Source organism: Phalacrocorax aristotelis, chromosome 5 (genome assembly GCF_949628215.1).
Source record: "Phalacrocorax aristotelis chromosome 5, bGulAri2.1, whole genome shotgun sequence".
In the NCBI taxonomy this organism is placed as follows: Eukaryota; Metazoa; Chordata; class Aves; order Suliformes; family Phalacrocoracidae; genus Phalacrocorax; species Phalacrocorax aristotelis.
The window spans coordinates 49,790,668-49,811,516 of NC_134280.1; the positions used below are offsets into that span (position 1 = coordinate 49,790,668).

The 20,849-nt window shown below is 38.1% G+C and overlaps 2 protein-coding genes across 2 annotated transcripts in view; one reads left to right on the forward strand and one right to left on the reverse strand.

The window, feature by feature from the left end:
* The window catches only part of PDHX (pyruvate dehydrogenase complex component X), a 49,510-nt gene extending 49,268 nt beyond the window's left edge, over positions 1-242 (reverse strand). Inside the window, exon 1 of the mRNA XM_075094374.1 lies at positions 159-242. The gene's annotated coding sequence lies outside the window, so the exon portion shown is untranslated. The remainder of the gene's footprint in view (positions 1-158) is intronic.
* APIP (APAF1 interacting protein) lies at positions 57-20,334 on the forward strand. The gene is made up of 8 exons (XM_075094375.1): positions 57-195; positions 6,934-7,034; positions 10,075-10,123; positions 11,441-11,558; positions 12,644-12,779; positions 15,364-15,531; positions 16,070-16,192; positions 17,413-20,334. Exons 1-7 carry the CDS (start codon positions 160-162, stop codon positions 16,167-16,169), a joined length of 708 nt encoding a protein of 235 aa, XP_074950476.1. The 5' UTR covers positions 57-159; the 3' UTR covers positions 16,170-16,192; positions 17,413-20,334.
* Positions 20,335-20,849: the final 515 nt, after the last annotated feature.

Consider the following 20,849-nt stretch of genomic DNA (forward strand, 5'->3'; position numbering starts at 1 on the left):
AGACGTATCCGAAACCTGTCTAAGCCCTGCCTGTCCGCCCCCGGGACGCTCCCGCATCTCCCCTCCAGCTACTCCCTCCACAGGCCCTTTCCTGCGCGCGCCGCCCCCGAAAGAAGCCCCCGCGAAAGGACCCCCCTCCCGCACTCGCCGGCCGATACCATGGCGGCTGCCGCCAACGACCGCGACGCGGCGCAGGTAACGAGGACCGCCCCCCGCCCCGCACACGGCGCCGGTCCCTGCGGCCGCCCGGGCTTTAAAGGGAAGGCGGCGGCCTCCTCTTTCAGCGGGTTGCAGGAGGGACGGGGTACCCCAGAGTCGCCCCGCCTGCCGGGGAGGGGGGGGACTGCCGACGGTCCCAGGCGGGGCGGCGAGATGGCCCCGACCCGGCCCCCACTCTGCCCTCCGCCTAGTGTCAGCGGGTGCTGCGGGATAGCAGTTAGCAATTGCAGCTGCTGAGGCTATTATCGTAGAATGGTTTGGGTTGGAAAGGGTCTTTAGAGGTCATCTAGTCCAGCCCCCCTGCAGTGAGCAGGGACATCTTCAACTAGATCAGGTTGCTCAGAGCCCCGTCCGACCTTGAGTGCCTCTAGGGATGGGCCTTCTGCTACCTTTCTGGGCAACCGTTCCAGTACTTCACCACCCTCATTGTAAAAAAAAATTTTCTTATATCCAGTCTAAATCTACCTCCTTTAGGTTAAAACCATTACCCCTTGTCCTGTCACAACAGGCCTTGCTGAAGAGGTTGCCCCCACCCTTCCTATAGTCCCCCTTTAGGTACTGGAAAGCCGCAATAAGGTCTCCCTGGAGCCCTCTCTTCTCCAGGCTGAACAACCCCAACTCTCTCAGCCTGTCCTTGTAGGAGAGGTGCTCCAGCCCTTGCATCATTTTCATGGCCCTCCTCTGGACCTGCTCCCACAGATCCATGTCTTTTTTGTGTGGAGGACCCGAGAGCTGAATGCAGCACTCCAGGTGGGGTCTCACCAGGGCAGAATCACCTCCGTTGACCTGCTGGCCACACTGCTTCTGATGCAGCCCAGGATACATCTGGTTTTCTGGGCTGTGAGTGCACGCTGCTGGCTCATATGTCTGGCTTTTTGTCCACCAGTACCCTCAAGTCCTTCTCCTTAGGGCTCCTCTCAATGGCTTCATCCCCCAGCCTGTATTGATATTGGGGGTTGCCCCAAACCAGGTGCAGGACTTTGCAGGTCACATACTCTTGCAACCTTAATATTTAGCTATTAACCTTCCTAGTTACTAATTAGCAGAGAGTATAGGATTTCCGCTAGGTGTACGTGGGAAATGGTATCAGGGCAATTACAAATTACTAAAGGTATTTGGACTCTCTAGTTCCCAACAGGAAAAGGTAGCTCATCAATTAACAAATCAAGCTTTATTCTCTTTAGTGGACTATGTACATTTGTTTGCTAGCAAAACAAGAACTGTTGTAAAATCTTAATGTTTTATTGTAATCCTGTTATCTAATGATTTGTAAATAAACCGACCCTTTCTGTTTATCTAAGACAAGAGCCTGACCCCCTTGAGCTGTTGGCAACTAAAGCTTGTGAGACTGAGGGCAAAAGTAGGGACTCGTGGGCTTGATATCATGCGCCATCATTTTTGCCAAAGTTGACAATTACCGCTGGACTTCACCAAGGTGGACAGGCCACCTATACTTAACCCAGAAAAGGAGCGTGTATATATGTTCAGTAAATAGCAGAGAGTATAGAAATGTTACAAAATTTCGCAAAATGTTGCCAGCTGACAGTCTGGCTGCAGTCGCACGACTTGTATCCATATTTATTTATTTATGGTACCTCTGGGGTTTTTTAGGTTTGTTTTGGGGTTTTTTTCTGTCTTTGATTGTTTGGGGTTTTTTGGTAGTTTGGTAACTGTTCATTACTTCAAGTCATCACAACCTGAATGTGAGTCAGCAGTGCTGTACTTCATCAAATGAAGCAAACATCATGCTAGAGTGTATGGGAGCATCACCTGGATGAGGCTTGAAATACCTGTCCTGTTTGTATGTGAAACTGGTCAAGAGACCAACCCAAGCATGATGAATAGTTGGACTGACAATAGGGAGATGAGAATCAGCAGCAGACCAGATAATGTGGCCTATCAGGAAAGACGGAAGGAATCTGCTTAGTCAAAAAAAAAAAAAAAAAAAAAAGAGGAGCAAATGCAGTTGTGTTAATATGTAAAATGTTGTCACAGAGATGAAAGGTAAGAACATCTTCTTTATGTCCATAACTGTTTGGTAAGAGATAACAAGCTTAAGTTTCAGCAAGCAGGGTTTAGGTTAGGCATTAGGAAAATATTTCTAACCTGGGACAGTTAAAAAGATTGCCTAAGGAGTTTGTGGCTCAGTGTCATTGGAGGTTTTAAAGATGAGGCTAAAGTAGGAGCTTCCAAACCATGTCAAACGTGCCCCAGGCTGCTGTCTCCATCACTTCACCTTCCCTGCCTCCTGCCTCAGAACCACTGCCACTGTCTTGCACACATGCCTTTTTCTCCTCTTCTGCTGCCACTGCCTCCCCACCTCATGCCTGGTTCTGCCAGTCCAACACCAACTGGAAGCATTTTTCTGTAGTGTGCAGCCCCTGTAGCAACTGCAACAAGATGCAAGTGGGCTGTCTGTTCAGAGGGGCTGTATTAAACAAAGCCGCTGCTTGCTGTGATTCTAAGGGCCAGGAGACAATCTCGAGGGGCTCACAAAATCCGTGTTCCCTTCTGCTTAAGTCTTACAGGCTTACTTTAGACCATCAAGGATCACTCAATCTTCAACTTTAGAGTCACTGGTGGTATTGGGGTGGGGGAGAGAACAGTGATGACAGCACATTTTTCTTAACGTTTCAGCAAAGGTATTGGTAGTAAATAACTACTGGCCTATCGGGTTTGGTATGTGCTACTTAGTTTTTGTTTTTGTTCTCTCTATTCTGTAGGTGTTGACAGAATACCCCCCATAATGTGGGTTCCTGCTGCTAAACATTGGATACGTTCTTTCATGGGCATAAACGACTAAGCTGAGCAGTAGGGCAGCTAATTACTTGTCATTTTAAAAAAACTATTAAAGCTTCTAATTGCTGCAATAAAAAAAATTCAAAACATAAAAAAGGCACACCATAAATTATTAGTTCCAGTTGGAGGTCTGTACTTGCTATAAGAATTGACAGTCTGAGGCATTTAAGCAAAGTAGGAACCCTTACCATATTGCTTGCTTATATCTCGCTTACAATTGTTTATTATCCTCACCTAAAAAAACTTCCTTTTGCATTATAGAATCCTAGTATGGTGCTGAAAGTGTTGGAGAAAGACTTTTTTTAAAAGATCATGACATTATTTTTGCTACTTTGGTTTATTTGATCCATTTCTATGCTAAAGACAGATTTTAAATAGAAATCTACGTGCTTATTAATGGTACTTTTCTCACCTTATTTATATAGTGCAACACAGATCTGGTTTACCACATCAAACTTACCACTATGTGGCTATCCAAAGAAACCTCATCATAATACCCATCAGTATGAAGTATCAACAGTACGACTTCATCTATGCAGTCTGTGCTTATTTCTGAGGAAAATATATGATTTCTAAGCATATTTAGATACATATTTCAGGCACTGTTTATTTGCTATAGTATCTTAAAATATCAATATTGTAGTTCAGTTTTAGAACTTCTAAAAATTATCCCCAAAACCTTTACAAATATGTTTGTTCCATAAGTAGCCTGGGTCCACCTTGACTTCCATTATATTAGATCCACATTGTTTTCTGGGTTTCTGGGTTGAGAGGGTGGGTTCGTTTTGTTTGTTTTTTAAACCATATTAGGTACAGTAATGGAATAAAATAGAAAAAAAGCTAATTTCGCTTGACCAACCACAGTCTTACAGAATACAATAATAATTTTTTGAAAAGATTTGACTGCTGGAAACAGTCTAAATTTTCAGTGAATACTTTCAGTCAGTCTTTGTTCAGAAATTTACCAGCAAATTTGTCTTCAAAAGAATAATTTAATGGATTGAAAAATGAGTAATTTCTTTTAGTTATTGGAAATCTGGAGTTTTTCTTCATACCTAGCAGCATGTAGAAATTTAAGCTAAGAAGGTAACAGCATAGCAGCAAAGAAGCTATATTGTCCGTTAGCTGTATCAGAAAACTAGTGGGCCATATCCTGAGCTGGAGCTATGCAGGAAGAAATAACCAATGGCATCTGTACTTCAACTTAAATGTCAAATTTAAAAGTACTGCTTTGAGATTTGGCAAAGAGTAATCCTGTTTTAATCACTTACTGCTTTCACACATGTTTACTCCCAGGCTTATTACAGCAATTACCCCTTTTTAGTTGTGGAAGGAACTGTCATTTTTATTATCAGTAGTTTAAAACATGAAGTACAGTAACATTTTTGTTTAGATAGTTTATGGTTGTAATCAGTATTCACTGATTCTGGAAAATACTGTTAAACTCTGAGGATTTATTTATAATCTTGGAATTCTTCAGAAAGATAGTAATAATTCCTTGGTTATATTTATTTTGTTATGTTATCAGTAGCTTCTTAATATGAGTTTTAAAAATTCTTTTTAAAGATTTAAAGTGGTGAAAAGCACTCATTCTCCCATTAATATGAATTTTGCAGTAAATGTCTATATTCATCAAACAGGGAAAATATGAAACAACTGTGGAAGTGTTATAATCTAGGGGGTTTTATGACTGTATGCATTCAATAAATAATAGCAAAATAACCTGTTTAATATAAGCTTATTCCATCAAAAGTAGAAGAGAGATATTTTTTCTTTGAAATGAAAAATACCGGTGTAGTAAATAGGTTAGAAATAGGCAGTGATGTCATTTTGAATAAGAGTCAAAACAAGATACTATGGGACTCAGTTTTGTGAGAGGTGAATAAAACAGATAAAAATTATGTACAGCTGTTAATTCTGCATATCAGAACGACAAAATGGGGACCAGTAATTTACGCATACTATGCTCTTGTTTTGCATTTGTAAACATACAACACATGGATTAATATTTTCAGATTCACAGTACATTTCAGAGTCATTTGTATGTCATTTAGTATTTGAGGAATGTTTATTAAGCCAGAGTATACTTGATATATAGTACTGTTTTCAGTGGCAAAGAGCAGGAAAGGAGTGGTTTCATTTTCAGCTGTGTGAATGGGGAAGATTACATATTTTTTTTTAGTGTAAATGTAGAATTTGCTTATTTGGCCTGGGGTTTTTTTTCCTTCATGTACTCTTGTATATGCTGTTACATTTGTTTCAGGTAATGTGAACTGATGAAGGTTCACAGTGCTTTAAAAATCTTAACTTCTTACATAAGCTTCTAGGAGTGCTGGTTAGAGTCTTGTTTCCATTACTTGAAATGAATAAACATGATTTTTTAAGACATTAAAAGAGACTGTAAATAATGGGAACAAAATCAGAGCAGGCAGGAATAGCAGTTCTCTGAATTCCAGTTCTCTGAAGATAATCGCTTCAGAAACAAATGCCATTGAAGAATATGGTGCTACACTATTAAGTTGAACTTTGAAGTACTGATCAGGCTCAATGCATATAGAAAAAGAATTAAGTGAGAGTTGGCTGCATTGGTGACCTAAGGGTTTAGCCTTCCTAAAACTAATCCATTTTTCTATTGAAAACAATGCAAGGAGCACCTCTGTTGTGCTTAATGGCTGATTTCTGTCATGCACCCATATAAGAAACACCACCAGCTGTATTACTGTGATAGAGTAGATGGAAATGTCACCCCATCCCAGGGAGATAAACTGACATAAATAGAATTACTGCTCTGTTTCTCTGCTGTTTAATTTCTTACTTGATGGGTTCAGTTTTACCAAGATCTTTGTGAAAGCACATGTAAATTTTATTTTTGCACTGGTAAATGTGGGAAGACTTTGGCTTTTTATTCTCTCAGGTAAGCTAAAAGAAATACTCAAGACAATATGCAGATACATAAATTCAAGCACACAGTATGAATTGAAGTAGCATCTCTCAGTTTTCTCTGTGTATAGTGGTTATATTTCTCATGTAAATTATTCCAACATTCAAAATCTTTAATTTTCCAATATAGCACTCTCTTATCAAAGACGGCTACCTGTTAGGTACAGCTTTCTTAGTTTTATGTTTAGTGTAATGTTTAGGATTTCCAATAAATAGTTTTGGCTTGTACTCTAAAGCCATTCTGGTTTAGATTAACTATGAATGAATCTCTGACGCTACAGGTACCTTTGGTTAATAGATAGATATAGGTATATTTATTGATGTAATAATGGAATATGGAAAATTTTAAGACCTTTCTTTTCCTTCTGAAATAAATATTAAAATAATGCAATTTACCTTTTGGCTAAACTGCATGTGAGGTAACCTCACATTGTAGAAACGTAGGAATGTGAAGTTCATCAAATAATTTTGAAATGTTTTCTATGATGTCTTTAACTGCTGTGCAAAAATATAACAGAACTAACAAAGTCTGTTCTACTGAAATTTGTAAATCAAGCAAAATAAACGTACAGAAAACTGGTTCAATGGGAAAAGTTATTAGTTGAGCTTTTAAAAATTGATAATGTTAGAGGCATTTATTTTTTTATGGCAATAGTCTGTACTTAATCTTGCTGGTATAATACCTGTGGACCACTTGAATAAATTTCAGATGAGACCTTTCCTGTGAAGGATAATCAGACATGCATTTTATTTGGGGGTTTTGCTTGTTCGTTTCAGGGTGTGACTGGCCCCTGCAAAGCGTGAAGGGCATTGTGCAAACACGCCATCATTTTGTAACTGAAGTTCGTAAGCATAAATTAGACTGTCGTACTGCAGTATGAAAACACTATACCTTTAAACTCAGTTTCAAAATTTGAATTTCTAGGTTTGTGATGCTTCTGATGTTTTTAATGTATTTCTTTAATTTATTTTTAGGAGAAGTTACATCCAAGAAATCTTATCCCAGAGCTTTGTAGACTGTTTTATGGTTTAGGCTGGGTAACAGGAACTGGTGGAGGAATCAGCTTGAAACATGGGTAAGTAAAGATGGAAGAGAAAGAATATGACGATGGGCGGGGGGGGTGGCTGTATTTAGCAGTTGGTGAGGGCATTTCAGTTCCATGAAGAATATTTGAAAGTCAAGAGTGAGCAAGAAGGTAGAGGCAGAAATGAACAGTACACCAGATTTAACCGTGTAGAAGGTGGCTAATCTGAATTAATCATTGCAGTCCCTTCAATGGAGAAAGCCAGCTTCAGAGGGTGGCTTTTTACTGTCCTTTTCCTATCTTTGTTTATGGTAGATGAATTATCTCTAAGGAACAATGCATTTCCCCGTCTCATTTCACTGACTATGGAATTTAGAGTAGGTTACACCAGGCACAGAGCTTTCAAATGCCTGTGGTAGATGAGATTAATCCCACCCTAGACATTTTGCAGGCAAGACATTTCCTTTAAGAAGGAAATTACTGTTCTACTGAGATAATTTCTAAGGAGATATTCTTAACATATTATTAAAGCAGGACAGGTAAAAGCAAAATAAATTTTGGTGTGTATCCACTACTAAGGAGCACCACTTTGCTATTTAATTGGCTCATCTTCCCCTATTCATACTTTCCAAGCTTTTAATGGAGACAGAGCTCCTCTCAGTGGCCACTGGAAAAAGAGAAGTCCTCGTTTTGCCAAACACCTTGCACAGTGCCTGAAATTCTGTCCCTAGACACAGGGTGTTGTGACACTCTTAACTTGAAAGTGACTGACCTCTCATTTTTCTGACGTCCACTTGCATGCAGACACAAACAGCCATTGCTGTTCAAATATATGAGATGTATATGTATCTGAAGTAAAGGCTCTAAATGCTAGTATTTGTGCTGTTCCAATGGCTTTGTGCAGGTCATTTCACTTCCCTGCTTGATTTTGCAAGCAAAGCGACAGCAATAATAATAATGAGAGGAATGATATGTTAATTCTTGTTTTTAAAGTTCTTCATCTATGGAAATATCTTTTTAGCACTGATTTCTCATGGGTAGCTAAATGTAGGCTATTTTCTTTGTCATTTCAGTGCTATTTATGTTGGCTCTGGCAAGACAAATGGTGTCAACAGAGAATATGTTAACATAGTGGTACAGTTTTGCTCAGCAGTTCTATAACTTAGTTGCTCAGACTACCCTGAAATACATATTTGAGTTGGAATCAGTATTGTACGTGATCTAGGAATAGTAATCTGTATGGCCATACTGTTTTATACCTACAGTAACAGTAGCTATGTTTCAAAATTAGTAGCTATGAGGCAGAGATCAGGCTAGCTTAGAATTGTTACATAGGAAATAGTGAAAGAACAATTGAAATTCGATTGAAATTCGAACAAATTGGTCTTACCAGTTAATCCTAATCAGCGTTACTCTCTGTTCAGTTCCTATCGACTACTCAGAATAAAAATGCCAATTCAGACTTGCAATAGCATATTAAAAATGGATCTAGGATTCTTTGTCAGGTGTCCTGTATTTCAAAGGCTGTATTTCATCATCAGATTTTCCCTTTGTGATTAATTTCTAAATAAGAAAAAAAATTTGTTTTAAGAAAAAATATGTCTCATTAGTAACCAGATTACCACTTGATTTCTTGATATGTTGCACTCTCTATCATCTTGTTCATGCAAAAGAATTAAGATTAAATTAATGCAATCTTGACAGTGTTAATTCATGAATGTTAAAAATTACAAATATGATAAAACCGCATTTTGAAGCGCTTCACAGCCGTTTTACCACTGTGAAAAGTACGTTGTCTTAAGCATTGTATATTTGGAAGAGTTAGAATCATATAATCATTTAGGTTGGAAAAGACCCTTAAGATTATCAAATCCAACCATAAACCTGACACTGCCAAGTCCACCCTAAGCACCACACCTACATGGCTTTTAGATACCTCCAGGGATGGTGACTCAACCACTTCTGTGGGCAGCCTGTTCCAATGCTTGACAGCCCTTTTGGTGAAGAGATTTTTCCTCAATAAAAACCTCCCCTGGCGCAACTTGAGGCCATTTCGTCTTGTCCTATCACTTGCTACTTGGGAGAAAAGACCAACACCCACCTCACTACAACCTCCTTTCAGGTAGCTGTAGAGAACAATAAGGTCTCCCCTCAGCCTCCTCTTCTCCAGGCTAAACAACCCCAGCTCCCTCAGCTGCTCCTCGTAAGACTTGTGCTCCAGACCCTCCAGCAGCTTTGTTGCTCTTCTAAGTGCACTTGTACAGAAATATAAGCATCTTGTGGTCCTTAGGAAATGTATCTGTAACTTGACTAATTATTCACTAGATGTCTCTGTGCTCCTAACTTTAGTATGTTAGTGTTGAAAGGGAATAGTGATTACAATTGATGTGATTTTTTTTGCTATTAGTGAAAATATTTCAGATACCATCTTAAAATAATTTCAATTTAAATCAATTTTTATAGTCTTTTTTCATGTAAGCCTCACAAGAAGTGATGCACTTCTACTTGAATTTCAGTTATTTAATTGCATTGAATTAGTGTTATCATTTTATCAATGCAAATAAATACATAAATGCATTAAAAACCTAAACGACACAGTTATAACAAAACCCAAAATTATTTACATTGTAGAATACTAAAGATAATTAATATTGCTTATAGGTAGTCTGTGGATTTTTGAGTAATAGTTTTGTCACCTCTTTTGTCATAGCTCAGTATCTGCTTGCAATTTCTCATGTTCCATTTTTATTCTGAATTCTGGGGATTTGTGTTTGGAATTATTGCAGGGGAGGCTGTGGGGTTTTCTTTGTCTGAAAAATAAGTCTGCACTTCCTACGTGTGTTTCAGATCTCTTGACAAAAGTTGAGAGCACAGTTTTGTACCCCTGCAAGTCAGAGATTTCATATGCCCTTGTATGATTCGGTTCTGTTTTGAAAACCACCTACATGTCAATCTACAGAAGGAGCAAGGAAGTTATTACATTATGAGGGGCTAGATTTGCTATTCCTTTTCAGTGGATTGAGAGCTCTAATGTCCTTGCAGCTGAACAACCTTGTGTTTATTGATTTTTCCTGTCTGTAACTTTTCTTAGGAATGAAATCTACATTGCACCTTCAGGAGTCCAAAAGGAAAGAATACAGGTACGTTGAACTGTATTTTTACCTCAGAGCTCATCTTGAGAAGGATGAGAGTACCTTTGTTTAGAGTTTCATTTTGACTTCTGTAAAATCGGAAACTTCTTACACTATTGACTGCCTTACTGAAACAACTGAGGATTTTGCCCAGTACTCCATTAGCATAGCAAGCCGATGTGTTTCAGTGGCCAGTGTAGAATAGTCTTGATGATCATTTTGCTTTAAATTAACACAGAAGACTGTGAGATTCAAACATTACTCAAGTCCAGCTTTATTCTTCATCTGACTTGAATGGCTTTATAGCTGTCTGGCTACAGTTTCAAGTTACTGTGGCACATAAGTAATTAAGCATTAACACCTCATCTCTGTTTATTTTCATTTGAGTGATTACAAGGCTTTGTCTTGATATTCTTAGTAAATAGATGGGCTCTCTCCATGAAAAGTGACCTTGTCTATCTGTCTCCTTTACAAAAAAATCCCAAAATATAAGTGGAAGGGAAAATAATAAATGATAACTATTTTATGACAGCAGGAACTCCCCAGAATAGAATAATATGTGTAAAGGATTTGTTGTTTTATACATCTGAAAACAAGTGAACGGATTCCCTTTGCTGATAGAAACTTGGGGTTTCGCAGCAGTGCTGGCTGGGCATGTTAGCAAGTAAGGCAGGCAAAGCATAACATGGCAAGATGTGTGTTGGTCTGTTCTTTCCTAGTAGTGGCAGTGGATTGAGCACAATGAGTAAGGAAATCTCTTGCAACTCTATTTCCTGCTGATTTTTAAAATAACATTAAAGAAGAAAGTTTTATTATTGCCCCGAACAATTCTTTGTACTATTATGAGTAGCTGATTGATGCAAAGGTAACATTTATGTAAAGCTACTAAAAGCAAGGTTTAAAAAAATAGTTCTACAAGTTAAATATATGTAAGTTTAATTTATGTCCTTTGTTGGTTCTTTAAGGGGGGAAGGAAAAGTATGTCTACATTTCTTTTTTGAATTGGTTGCTACTTTTCCTTTTGATCTATTGTCTGTTATTTAGGTACAGGCTGTCTCCTTTCTGAGAAAATTTTAGTTTTACAAATACCTGCTTGGCAGCAGTCTGAATAAAAAGAGTAATAAAAAGAGTACCTAATATTAATTCACATTACACAATGTCAGTAAATAGGATGAGAAGCTAGAATAAATGTGGTGTGTTACAGCACTTTTACAAAGTTAAAATCACATTCTATATTAAATATATGGTGTATATATTTGTCTCCCTATGAGGAAAACAGAACTATTCACGTCATCAGAGGTCAAAATAATTTATTCTTCCTTACAGCCAGAAGATATGTTTGTTTGTGACATTAACGAACAGGACATCAGTGGTCCTCCACTGCATAAGAAACTAAAGAAAAGCCAGTGCACGCCTCTTTTTATGAATGCCTACATTATGAGAGGTGCGTAGCGAACATTTTTTATTCAGCGATGACTGAAATACTGTATACACACATCCACAAAATTGAAATTCAATACCATATTCTTTATACATGGAGGTTACAGTTAAATATGAAACTATAAAATAAATTGGTTTGCAAAGGAATGTGTACAATGGAAGATAATCCATGGTAACGTCTTGTGAGTGTCATTTACATTCTAATCTTCTCACGTAGCTCTCCTGTGATCATCTTTTTGGCACTAATTTTTAGTGCAGTATATTAGTAGGTTGCGGGAGGAGCTGGGGGATTTACAGCAGTTTTATACCAGTAGTTTTGCCTATTCAGCAACTATGTTTTAGATCCTTTTACAACCATTGGCTCTGATCAGCGGTTCTAAATTATGGATAGGTGAAAAAAGTATGAAACTTTTCTTTTGCAGGTGGACAGTAATAGAGAGCTTTTGCCGTTATGTAAGATTTACATCTGTTACTTTAGAAAGGATTTAGGGACTGTCTTCTGATCTTCCTGCCCAAAAAGCTTACATGTGTACCTGAGGAAAACTCATTTCACATTTTTGGCAACATTGCAACTTTGTAAGTAAATTGTAATTATTGTCTACCTATCTTTCCATTATGACACAACAAGATAACAAGAAATATTTTTCAGACAGTCAGTGCATAATAGAAGAAGAGTACTAGCATAAAAAGTAAAATTTAAGCTTCCATCTCATAAATAAGTTTGGGAATACCTTAGGATCTCAGAACTCTGATGAAATTAACAGAGTGTTTCAGCCATTGCAGTATGTAAAGAAATGTACAAGTAGTGTTTCTCCTTGCATTTGTGCAAGTAGTATCCTGGAATTTGTCACTAACTAAAAATTAAAACTAGTGTCCTAAGACAATCCATAATTATCCTTTATAGATGAGTAACTATCTCATACCTTTATTTAGGTTGCTGTATGTTTTTTCCTCAAATACAGTAGATCAACATTTGCTAAGATTCCTAGCCAAAGGAAATGGATCAAGCATGTGGATAAAATTTTCTTAATAGACACATTTTAAAATTCATTCTAAAAATTTATTTTTTTCTTCTTTTTCTGTTCTTAGGAGCAGGTGCAGTGATCCATACTCATTCCAAGGCTGCTGTTATGGCTACGCTTCTTTACCCAGGGAAAGAGTTCAGTATTACCCATCAGGAGATGATAAAAGGAATCCAGAAGTGTACTTCAGGAGGCTATTACCGGTACTTCTCTGTATTTAAGAAAGGAGGCCTGCTATTCGATCATTTTTTCAGCAATATAAAAGATGACAAGTTGTCTGAGTTATGTGTGTTAAAGTGTAGTTAAAGCGTTATGAATAAGAAGTAAAAAGACCTCTGGAATAAATCAATCATTGGCTTTCTCTGAGAAGGTCTCAAGCCTATGGAAGAGATCCGAGATAAAGTCTTCTAATGTCAAGGCTACTGTGGTCTGTTGAGCTACAGAAACAAACCAAATAAAGAGCTACGTCCTGACAAATATCTCAAGAACAGAGATGTTAACACATCTATACAATGTTAAACTGACACTGGAGCCAACCAGCATTAGGTTGGATTGGTAATGTACAAACTACATTTGGGTGGACTTCACATATCAGTGCCTGTGCTAGTTTAGGGCATGTTAAGAGAGTAGAGGATTTCAGATTTTACTTGACAGACTTTGAAAGAAAATTCAGAATAAACAGCTCATTAAAGATAATGTTATTACTTTTCAAGGATGAGGTCTGAGGTAAGTGCTGAGTTATTCCAAATTATGTGTGATGGCTTGTTTTGAGGACTCCACCCAGAGTGTTGAACTGGGATCCGCAAACAACATTTATATAATATGTGACAATTAGATGAAAAATTGAAATGCTAAATTCTTTCCACTTTTTAATGTTAATTTTTGCAACTATTGCCCTCTAGCAAGGGAGCAAGCCATATGTCTGGTGTGTGATTTTACGCCCGGGCATATTTTATTGAGTTTTGGTTGACTTGCCAGCTTTACCTTCTTGTCAGCATCAGCATTTGTATTTTTAATGTGGCAAAAGACACCCCTTATATTGAATTGTCTGAAAACACTGCTTTTAAAAAAATCCACAACTATTTTATTTTCTGGATATGCATTTTGAATTCTCAAACATTCCTAATTGTTAGTCAGGAGACATTGTATTTATTGTGTTCCATATCTCCAAGTTGTCCTGTTGTCATCCTGTTAATCTACCAGAAAAACTAAAGAAATCAAAACTCCAGATTACATGGTTCCTAAGTACATATTCGTCCATACTAGACTGATTCCACTGTCTTGCCTCACATGAGGATCCCCACTGAATTCAAAAGAAATTCGATACTATGCGATGGGGTCTTTCAGAAAAGGGATTGACAATATATTGTTTCTAATTACATAAACCTTTTCTGGAAGCTATCCAGGAAAATGCTACAGATAGGGTAATCAGAAGTATCTGTTAGCCTAAATATGATCCAGTGATGCCAGAATAGTTTTATCTTTCACTTCAGCAGAAGGAGAACTAGATCTGTAGTAAATAGCTTTGGAAGTCTCAGACTGTCCCAAGGTATTTTATATGAAGGTTTGGCTAAATGTAGGCTGCTTATATTTAAGTAAAAATAAAGAGACATCAAATATTTATCTCATTCAGAGTCTTCTTGGGGTTTTGTAGATATTAGTTTATGATCAAAAGCTTTTGTTATAATTAAGAATCAGGTATGGTATTTATACCTGCTTCCAAACTCACGTCCAAGTAGAAAGCAGAGCCTAGGAAAGCAATCCCTTAGCTCATTTGGCCTTCCTGGCAGCAAATACTCCAAATCTAATTTTAATGATCAGAATATGTAAGAGTGAAAGTAAACCTACAAAAACCAATTTTCTTCATTTACTATATTTGTAGACTTCCTTGGAAAGCATCAGCTTGGAAAACTGTAAGGGATGAGACTTTTTAATTTTCTAAACATCTGATCTGAAATACAAGCTCCATTATTTTTACCATTGCTTTCTCTCTGTGTTTTATAAAAATAAGTACTACTAGCATCCACTCATGAAATATCTATGTGATCTCAATGATAAATCTGAACCTGAACTGGGGACTTATTAAAACTATTTAAACAAGTTTCTGCCAGTGTTAATTAAGGTTCAAACAATGCCAAATATCCCAGTCCTCCTTCAGAAGAAACTCTTAGGCAAGTTCCACTGAGTAACATGCATCATCTTGTCTTTGGAACTGGGGTTCTCAGGCTCTCTTAAGATCACATATAGCCCACCAATGACTCCATCACAGAGAATTTATTTTTCATGTGTTGACTCTACTTTCTATTTATATGCCTTAGCAGGACAATCTTATTTCCAGGGGCTTTTTGGACTACCTAAATTAATTTTTTTCTGCTCTCCAGCAAACAGCTTCATTTCCTTCTTCATGATGTGATTCTTTTAAATAATTTAATCTGAGATAAAGCTTGTAGGTGATGCCAATACAGGATGAAGAGAGTCTGAAAAAGTAGTAAAGGGACTCAACTACAAAGTGATATGTGAACAAACAGCTACACGTAATACATTAAAGCGTTATTTCCTTTTTGTGCCTCAAGCGTATTGCCAGCATAGCATACGTTTGGGAATGAGGGATGTTCCTGAGAGTTTTTATGTTACAGCATGACTAACAAGAGAACAGTGTAAAATCACTAGTGTTGAGAATTTGTTAACATTTTTACACAGTCAAAGGAGAATCTCTTTCTTAGGGAAAAGCTTCATACATCCAAACACAACGTTTTTTAAATACATGAACATTCATTTTTCTTTTAGATATGATGATACACTAGTGGTTCCCATTATTGAGAATACACCAGAAGAGAAGGATCTCAAGGAAAGAATGGCACATGCGTTGGAAAAATACCCAGACGCTTGTGCTGTATTGGTCAGACGTCACGGCGTTTATGTATGGGGAGAAACATGGGAAAAAGCCAAAACAATGTGAGTACAATTTAGGCATATGGTATCTTTTGCCATTATACTTCAAAATCTTAATGACCTTAACGTCACAGGTATTTCGAATTCATGGAAAATGATTCATTGTTCTAGCCTCACTGAACGTAGAGGGAGCTTTTGGGAACGGGTGATTCTACGGCCTGGTTTTCCTTTCGTATCAATGCTGGCTGATAGGGTTGTCAACATTTACTTTCATACGGACAAGTCCCTCATATGAAACCTGCAGACAATCTCTGCTGTTATATGACACCTGCCCATACTGCTCATATAGTCTTCCCTAGTCCCATTTTTGGAATTTACTTCTTCATTTGCTGATGGAAATGCAGCAAATCAGGATCATGTAGCAAAAATGCTGGGCACTTTCCATACTGCAGTAACGGAAATAGACGATAATAGAACCGTCCAGTCAGACTGTTGCATTGATGATATAAAGCTCAAGGAAGAAAACTATTAGTTTTCATAAACATGGTAAGACTTGAGCCTTACTTTACATTTCACTTTTTTTTTTCCCTTTGAATTACAGGTGTGAGTGTTATGATTACTTGTTTGATATCGCAGTGCAGATGAAGCAGCATGGGCTAGATCCTTCAAAACATCCAGCAGGAGAAAACGGGATCTTGTAAATGACAACAACTTTTATATTCAGGTGTGAATTTATCTGTAGAGATGATCTGTTTGGGGGGAGAGACTGCGGGTGACACCACCACTTCGGTCTGCTTTCCCACTCAGGAAACTTCAGTATTGCACACCTCCCCCCCTCTGCTTCATTACCACTGCAATTGTATCTATGCCTGAAATAGTTCTCCTTTAACACACAGTGCAACAAAAAGATATGTATTAATAGTTAAATATGTTCTGTGCGTATTTGAGCCCTAGATACAGCATGGAGTGCAATTGCTTTTTAACAATAAATTGTATCAAGCATTACCAGGAAAAGCTAATGGAGAAAAAAGACCTCAGCCTAGTAAGCTAATTGGTACAGAGATGCCTGAACACCCACATTTGTTCTTCAGCTTGCAGGATCAGGTTTGATTTCAGTCCATCTCAGTGATATTACTTATATGGTGGGTTAAGGTTTTCTTCCTTCAGCAGAGATGGCTGTTTGCAATTTAAGTTTCATTGATTAGTGTCACCTGTTTACCTCATACAGCAAATCACCATGACCTTTTGTTTTCTAATGTAGCAATGATCAATGTTTTGAAAGTTTTCTTAACAAATACTTTAAAGTAAAAGCACATACATTATGTAATCAGGCAGTACTTTACATGAATGATCCCTGAAACAATACACAGGTCGGTATGGCAAACACAGTGGTAGCGTAACGTTTCAGAGTCCGGAACATTTAGACTTTTCCTGAAAGTCTAAGCAAGTTTAAAGATACCAATACTGAGCTTATAAAGGAGTTGCTAGGCCAAAGTGGTGGTCTGATTAAACAGGATAGGCTAACTTTTTGCACAGAGTTGGCCCATCAGATAATCCCCTCCACCCAACACGTTTGCATCAGAAGAGTTGACAAATGGCTGCTCAGGCAGCATGAGCCCAGAACAGACAAGTGCTTGTATCATTAGTCTTTATGCCCACACTAGAGGAGGAAGCAGTGGCACAGGAGACTTGCTGTCAGGTGAGTCTCTGTGTGAACAGGTATTTGGAGTGCTGCCACTGCATACAGTGATGAAGACGCCCTGGCTAGCACACCTGCACAGAGCTACCTCATGGCCTGCAAGAACCACTCTAAAATTGCTCCTCAGCCCCTGCAATGGAATACATTGGGCTAATGTAGTGGCATTAATATTCCTTTGCCTATTTCTTATTACTAAATACCTAGTTTTAGAATATTTGCACTTATATCTTTTTCCTCCTGTACAGGTTTCTTACATGATGATGGGAGTTCCCGGTTTCACCTCACGCTGTTAAAACCAGTAGGGGGTACTGTTATACTCGGCTGATTGACAGACATTAGCAGTCAGTTTTCGTGATTACACACATCCAAGAAGAAAAGGAGAGTTGAAACAAAAATAAAAATGTTGAACAATCATTGCTATTTATGAAACCTGTCAAATGTTACAGTAAGAAGAATGAAAATTCAGATGCAAAAAAAGATATTGACAAAAGCTGTGGAGAACTAATGTGACATTTTGTTTGTGTGCTTTAAAAATTCATATTTCAAAAACCTGCATTTGTTGATCCTGCTCTACTGCTACGTCATTTAACTTGTTCTGTGTGTCCATTTCTGAAAGTTATAGTAGCCTTTATTCTTGTGGTAAAAAAGTGAGGATGACCCCTTAATTAGAAGTTAGGTATAAAGTTTAAAGCATTGTTTGAACTGTTGATTCATTCATGGTGTGTTAATAGGGTTTGGTTTTTTTTTTTAGTTAAGCCTGTAGCATATATATTTTTTAATTCTCTTAATTATCATTGTAATGAGTAGGATACACATAATTTTATAGCATGCCTTTGGAAGTTGTTACTGAGAGACTGCTCTGGATCTTCCCTGTTTTTTACCTCTTCAAATTCATTCACTTTCAATAAGATTTTGTTTATTACAACTTTAAAACAGCTTTTTATGACTTATGATTAGCCAGCCTAAATCTACCTTAGTAGATTTAATCAAACTACTCATCAAAATATAGTCTCACATATTTATGTATCTTAGTGTCTTATTTTAAAATCTCTTGGAATGGCTCCCCAGTGGCCTCAGTCTAAGCCTTGACTGACCAACTTTCTGACTGAGTATTGAGACTGTAGTCCTAAGAGTGAACTGAGACAGGGTAGGTGCCTGTTGACCTTGCTTTCTGCTAGGGGCCATGCATTCCCAACACTTCCCCTTGCATCATCTCTGGCACTTTCTTGAGCTTCCATGAGATTAATTTACTCTTCAACCTAAGAAAAAAACTACTACAGGAGTGGGGGAAGAAAATTATTATATTGTTTCTTAATAAGCTACTGGTAAAATATTGAATCAACTCAGAGGTGGGTCCAAAGAGAAGCAGAGCTGGGGCAAAAGGCGAGGTGGCTGAAGCCAGGGATGGCAAACAGCACTCCCCCCATTCCATGGGGATGATGATTCAGACTTACTCAGCTACTTTTGGACAGGCGTTTGCTGTGGATGCTCTGAAGAATTCAGAAAGAACTGAACTGAAATATGTGGAAAGTATTCTGCTAAATGAAGAAGCCAGGAAGAAACTTCTTGTATTTTTGTATGACAGACTACTGATTATAGCACAACACATGCTGTTGGTCACTTTAGTCACTGGTAATTGCATTGTGCTGAACTTACTTACACAAAAAAAAATCCTGCTTTGGCTTGGTGGGTATATGTGTCCCCATGTGACGGTTTGTCACTGGGCTCCGACAAAACATTTGCAGTAAGGCGTTATGGTATAAGTCAAGTGCCTGCTGACCTGATCTAGCCTGCTGGGTACCAGCTGTTCCTAAGCAGTAAGATGTGGTCACCTGTACCGTGACAGCTTGGTGTATCCAGCAGAATTGCTGCTGCCACGCTGCCAATTTGTCAGCAAACGGATCCCTCTGATCTCTGCATCCTTGTAGCAGCTACAGTCTTTCTGTGCTGCACAAGAGAGCGTGTTCAGCATCTGCTGCTACGGGACCAATGGCCACTGTCAAAGATGACAACAAGACCTTGACTGATGAAGTTACTGTTCCACAGGAATGATTCATTATAGAACAATCTGCCATCAGAAACTTGCTGAGTACTCATCTACCAAGATAGCATACCCTCACCTCTCTGGGAAGCTTCAAATTTTCTCAACAGGAAATACCTACGCTTTGCTCTAAAATTTTCATGTCCCCGTCAGTCAGCTATCAACTAAATGTTAAAAGGAATTACCATATAGTTCAGACAGGCCTCTTTTTTCCCCTGATGACTGGACTGCAAGACTCACCAGCATCGATTACAGTGAATTTAAGTGAACAAAATCTTTGCCATTCTATTCTTAAAGGAATAATGACATTTAGTTCTTTTTGGGATTTCCTTACACATTTTAGGAACACAAGAATACCACTGACTGTTTTATGGTTTATGCCACTGACTTTATTTCTGAACTCCCTTCCCAAAGGCTTGTGCTACCCGATTCTTAACATTCAGAAAGAGTAGTGGTGCTGTGCTGCCAAACTGGCAGGTTTCCCTAAGATCAGTGTCTTGTGACCGTTAGGCATGTCCCTGCCGTACGTAGTGCTGTACCTGCAGTGTGCAACCTTTAAACCTTAGGGGGGAGGGTGACCTTAATTATTGTGAAAGAGCGGGTATCGCTAAGTTACTGCCGGTTGTTGACTGTATGTTTATTGATACATTTTTTTCATTGCTAGACACTTGTTTGCCAGTGGCAAATATTTTGTAGTGGCTCCGCGTCCTGTGAGTGTATGTGGATTGCAGTAAGATCTTGGGTGAAAAATGTTACTTTTTAGATCAGAGAGTGACTTTGGACAGGCTGCATACTACTCTGCTCCACTTAAGCACAAAACAGCTCTATTTTCAAGACTTCAGAGTTGTGACTGATATGAAGGGAAAGCAGATTGTATTTCTGTTAGCTTTTCTTCCCTATGGGCATGCTAACAAAAATACTTTTGATGTAACAATCCACTTAGTCTTGAAATCTAGTTGCCACTGATTGATTGTGAGCTTTGACTCTTTATGTAACTGCTAGATTTCTGCAAAATGTAAATTCCTGTGGTATTCTGATGATGCTGTCGGAATAGGACATAATTGTATCATTCCATAATGCTGATGTTTTGTAAGGATAAAGATGATAAAGATGATTTTACACTTGGTGTTGTTTTGTTCTGCATGTATAAAATGACAAACTACAAAAGAGCACTCACAAGGAAACGTATTTTTTGCCAAATATATTCCTCTGGGGTCATGTTAATTACAAATATTCACTTCCTCATCCAGCTAGAATTAGCCTTTCTAAAATCTGTGAGAAATATCAAATTTCTAAAATTCTTTCATACAGGATTCTGAGACGCTCAGAGTTCCATTCAGTAGTAGGGAAAACAGCTAAATAGTCTTCTCACATCTGTTTGTGTGTGAACTCTCAGCAAAGAAATCAGTGACTTCACATCTTTGGTGGCTTCATAAACTGGTGAAATGATTACTGTTTCCCAAAGTGTTCAGAAAGCTCTTGGAGTTCAGCTCCAATTATGTAGAACAAAATTATGAAAATTTCCCATATGATTTAAGCTTCTAAACTCCCATCATTTTTATGTCTAGATCATTTTCTGATGTGAACTGTAGGCTAATAAGCCAGCTAGATATTTTTATACGTTTGCAGCAAAGACTCGAT

Coding starts and splice junctions, on each gene's coding strand:
- APIP (XM_075094375.1), top strand. CDS start 160: ATGGCGGCTGCCGCCAACGACCGCGACGCGGCGCAG. Junction 196..6,933: donor ACGACCGCGACGCGGCGCAG/GTAACGAGGACC, acceptor ATTTATTTTTAG/GAGAAGTTACATCCAAGAAA. Junction 12,780..15,363: donor ACTTCAGGAGGCTATTACCG/GTACTTCTCTGT, acceptor TTTTTCTTTTAG/ATATGATGATACACTAGTGG.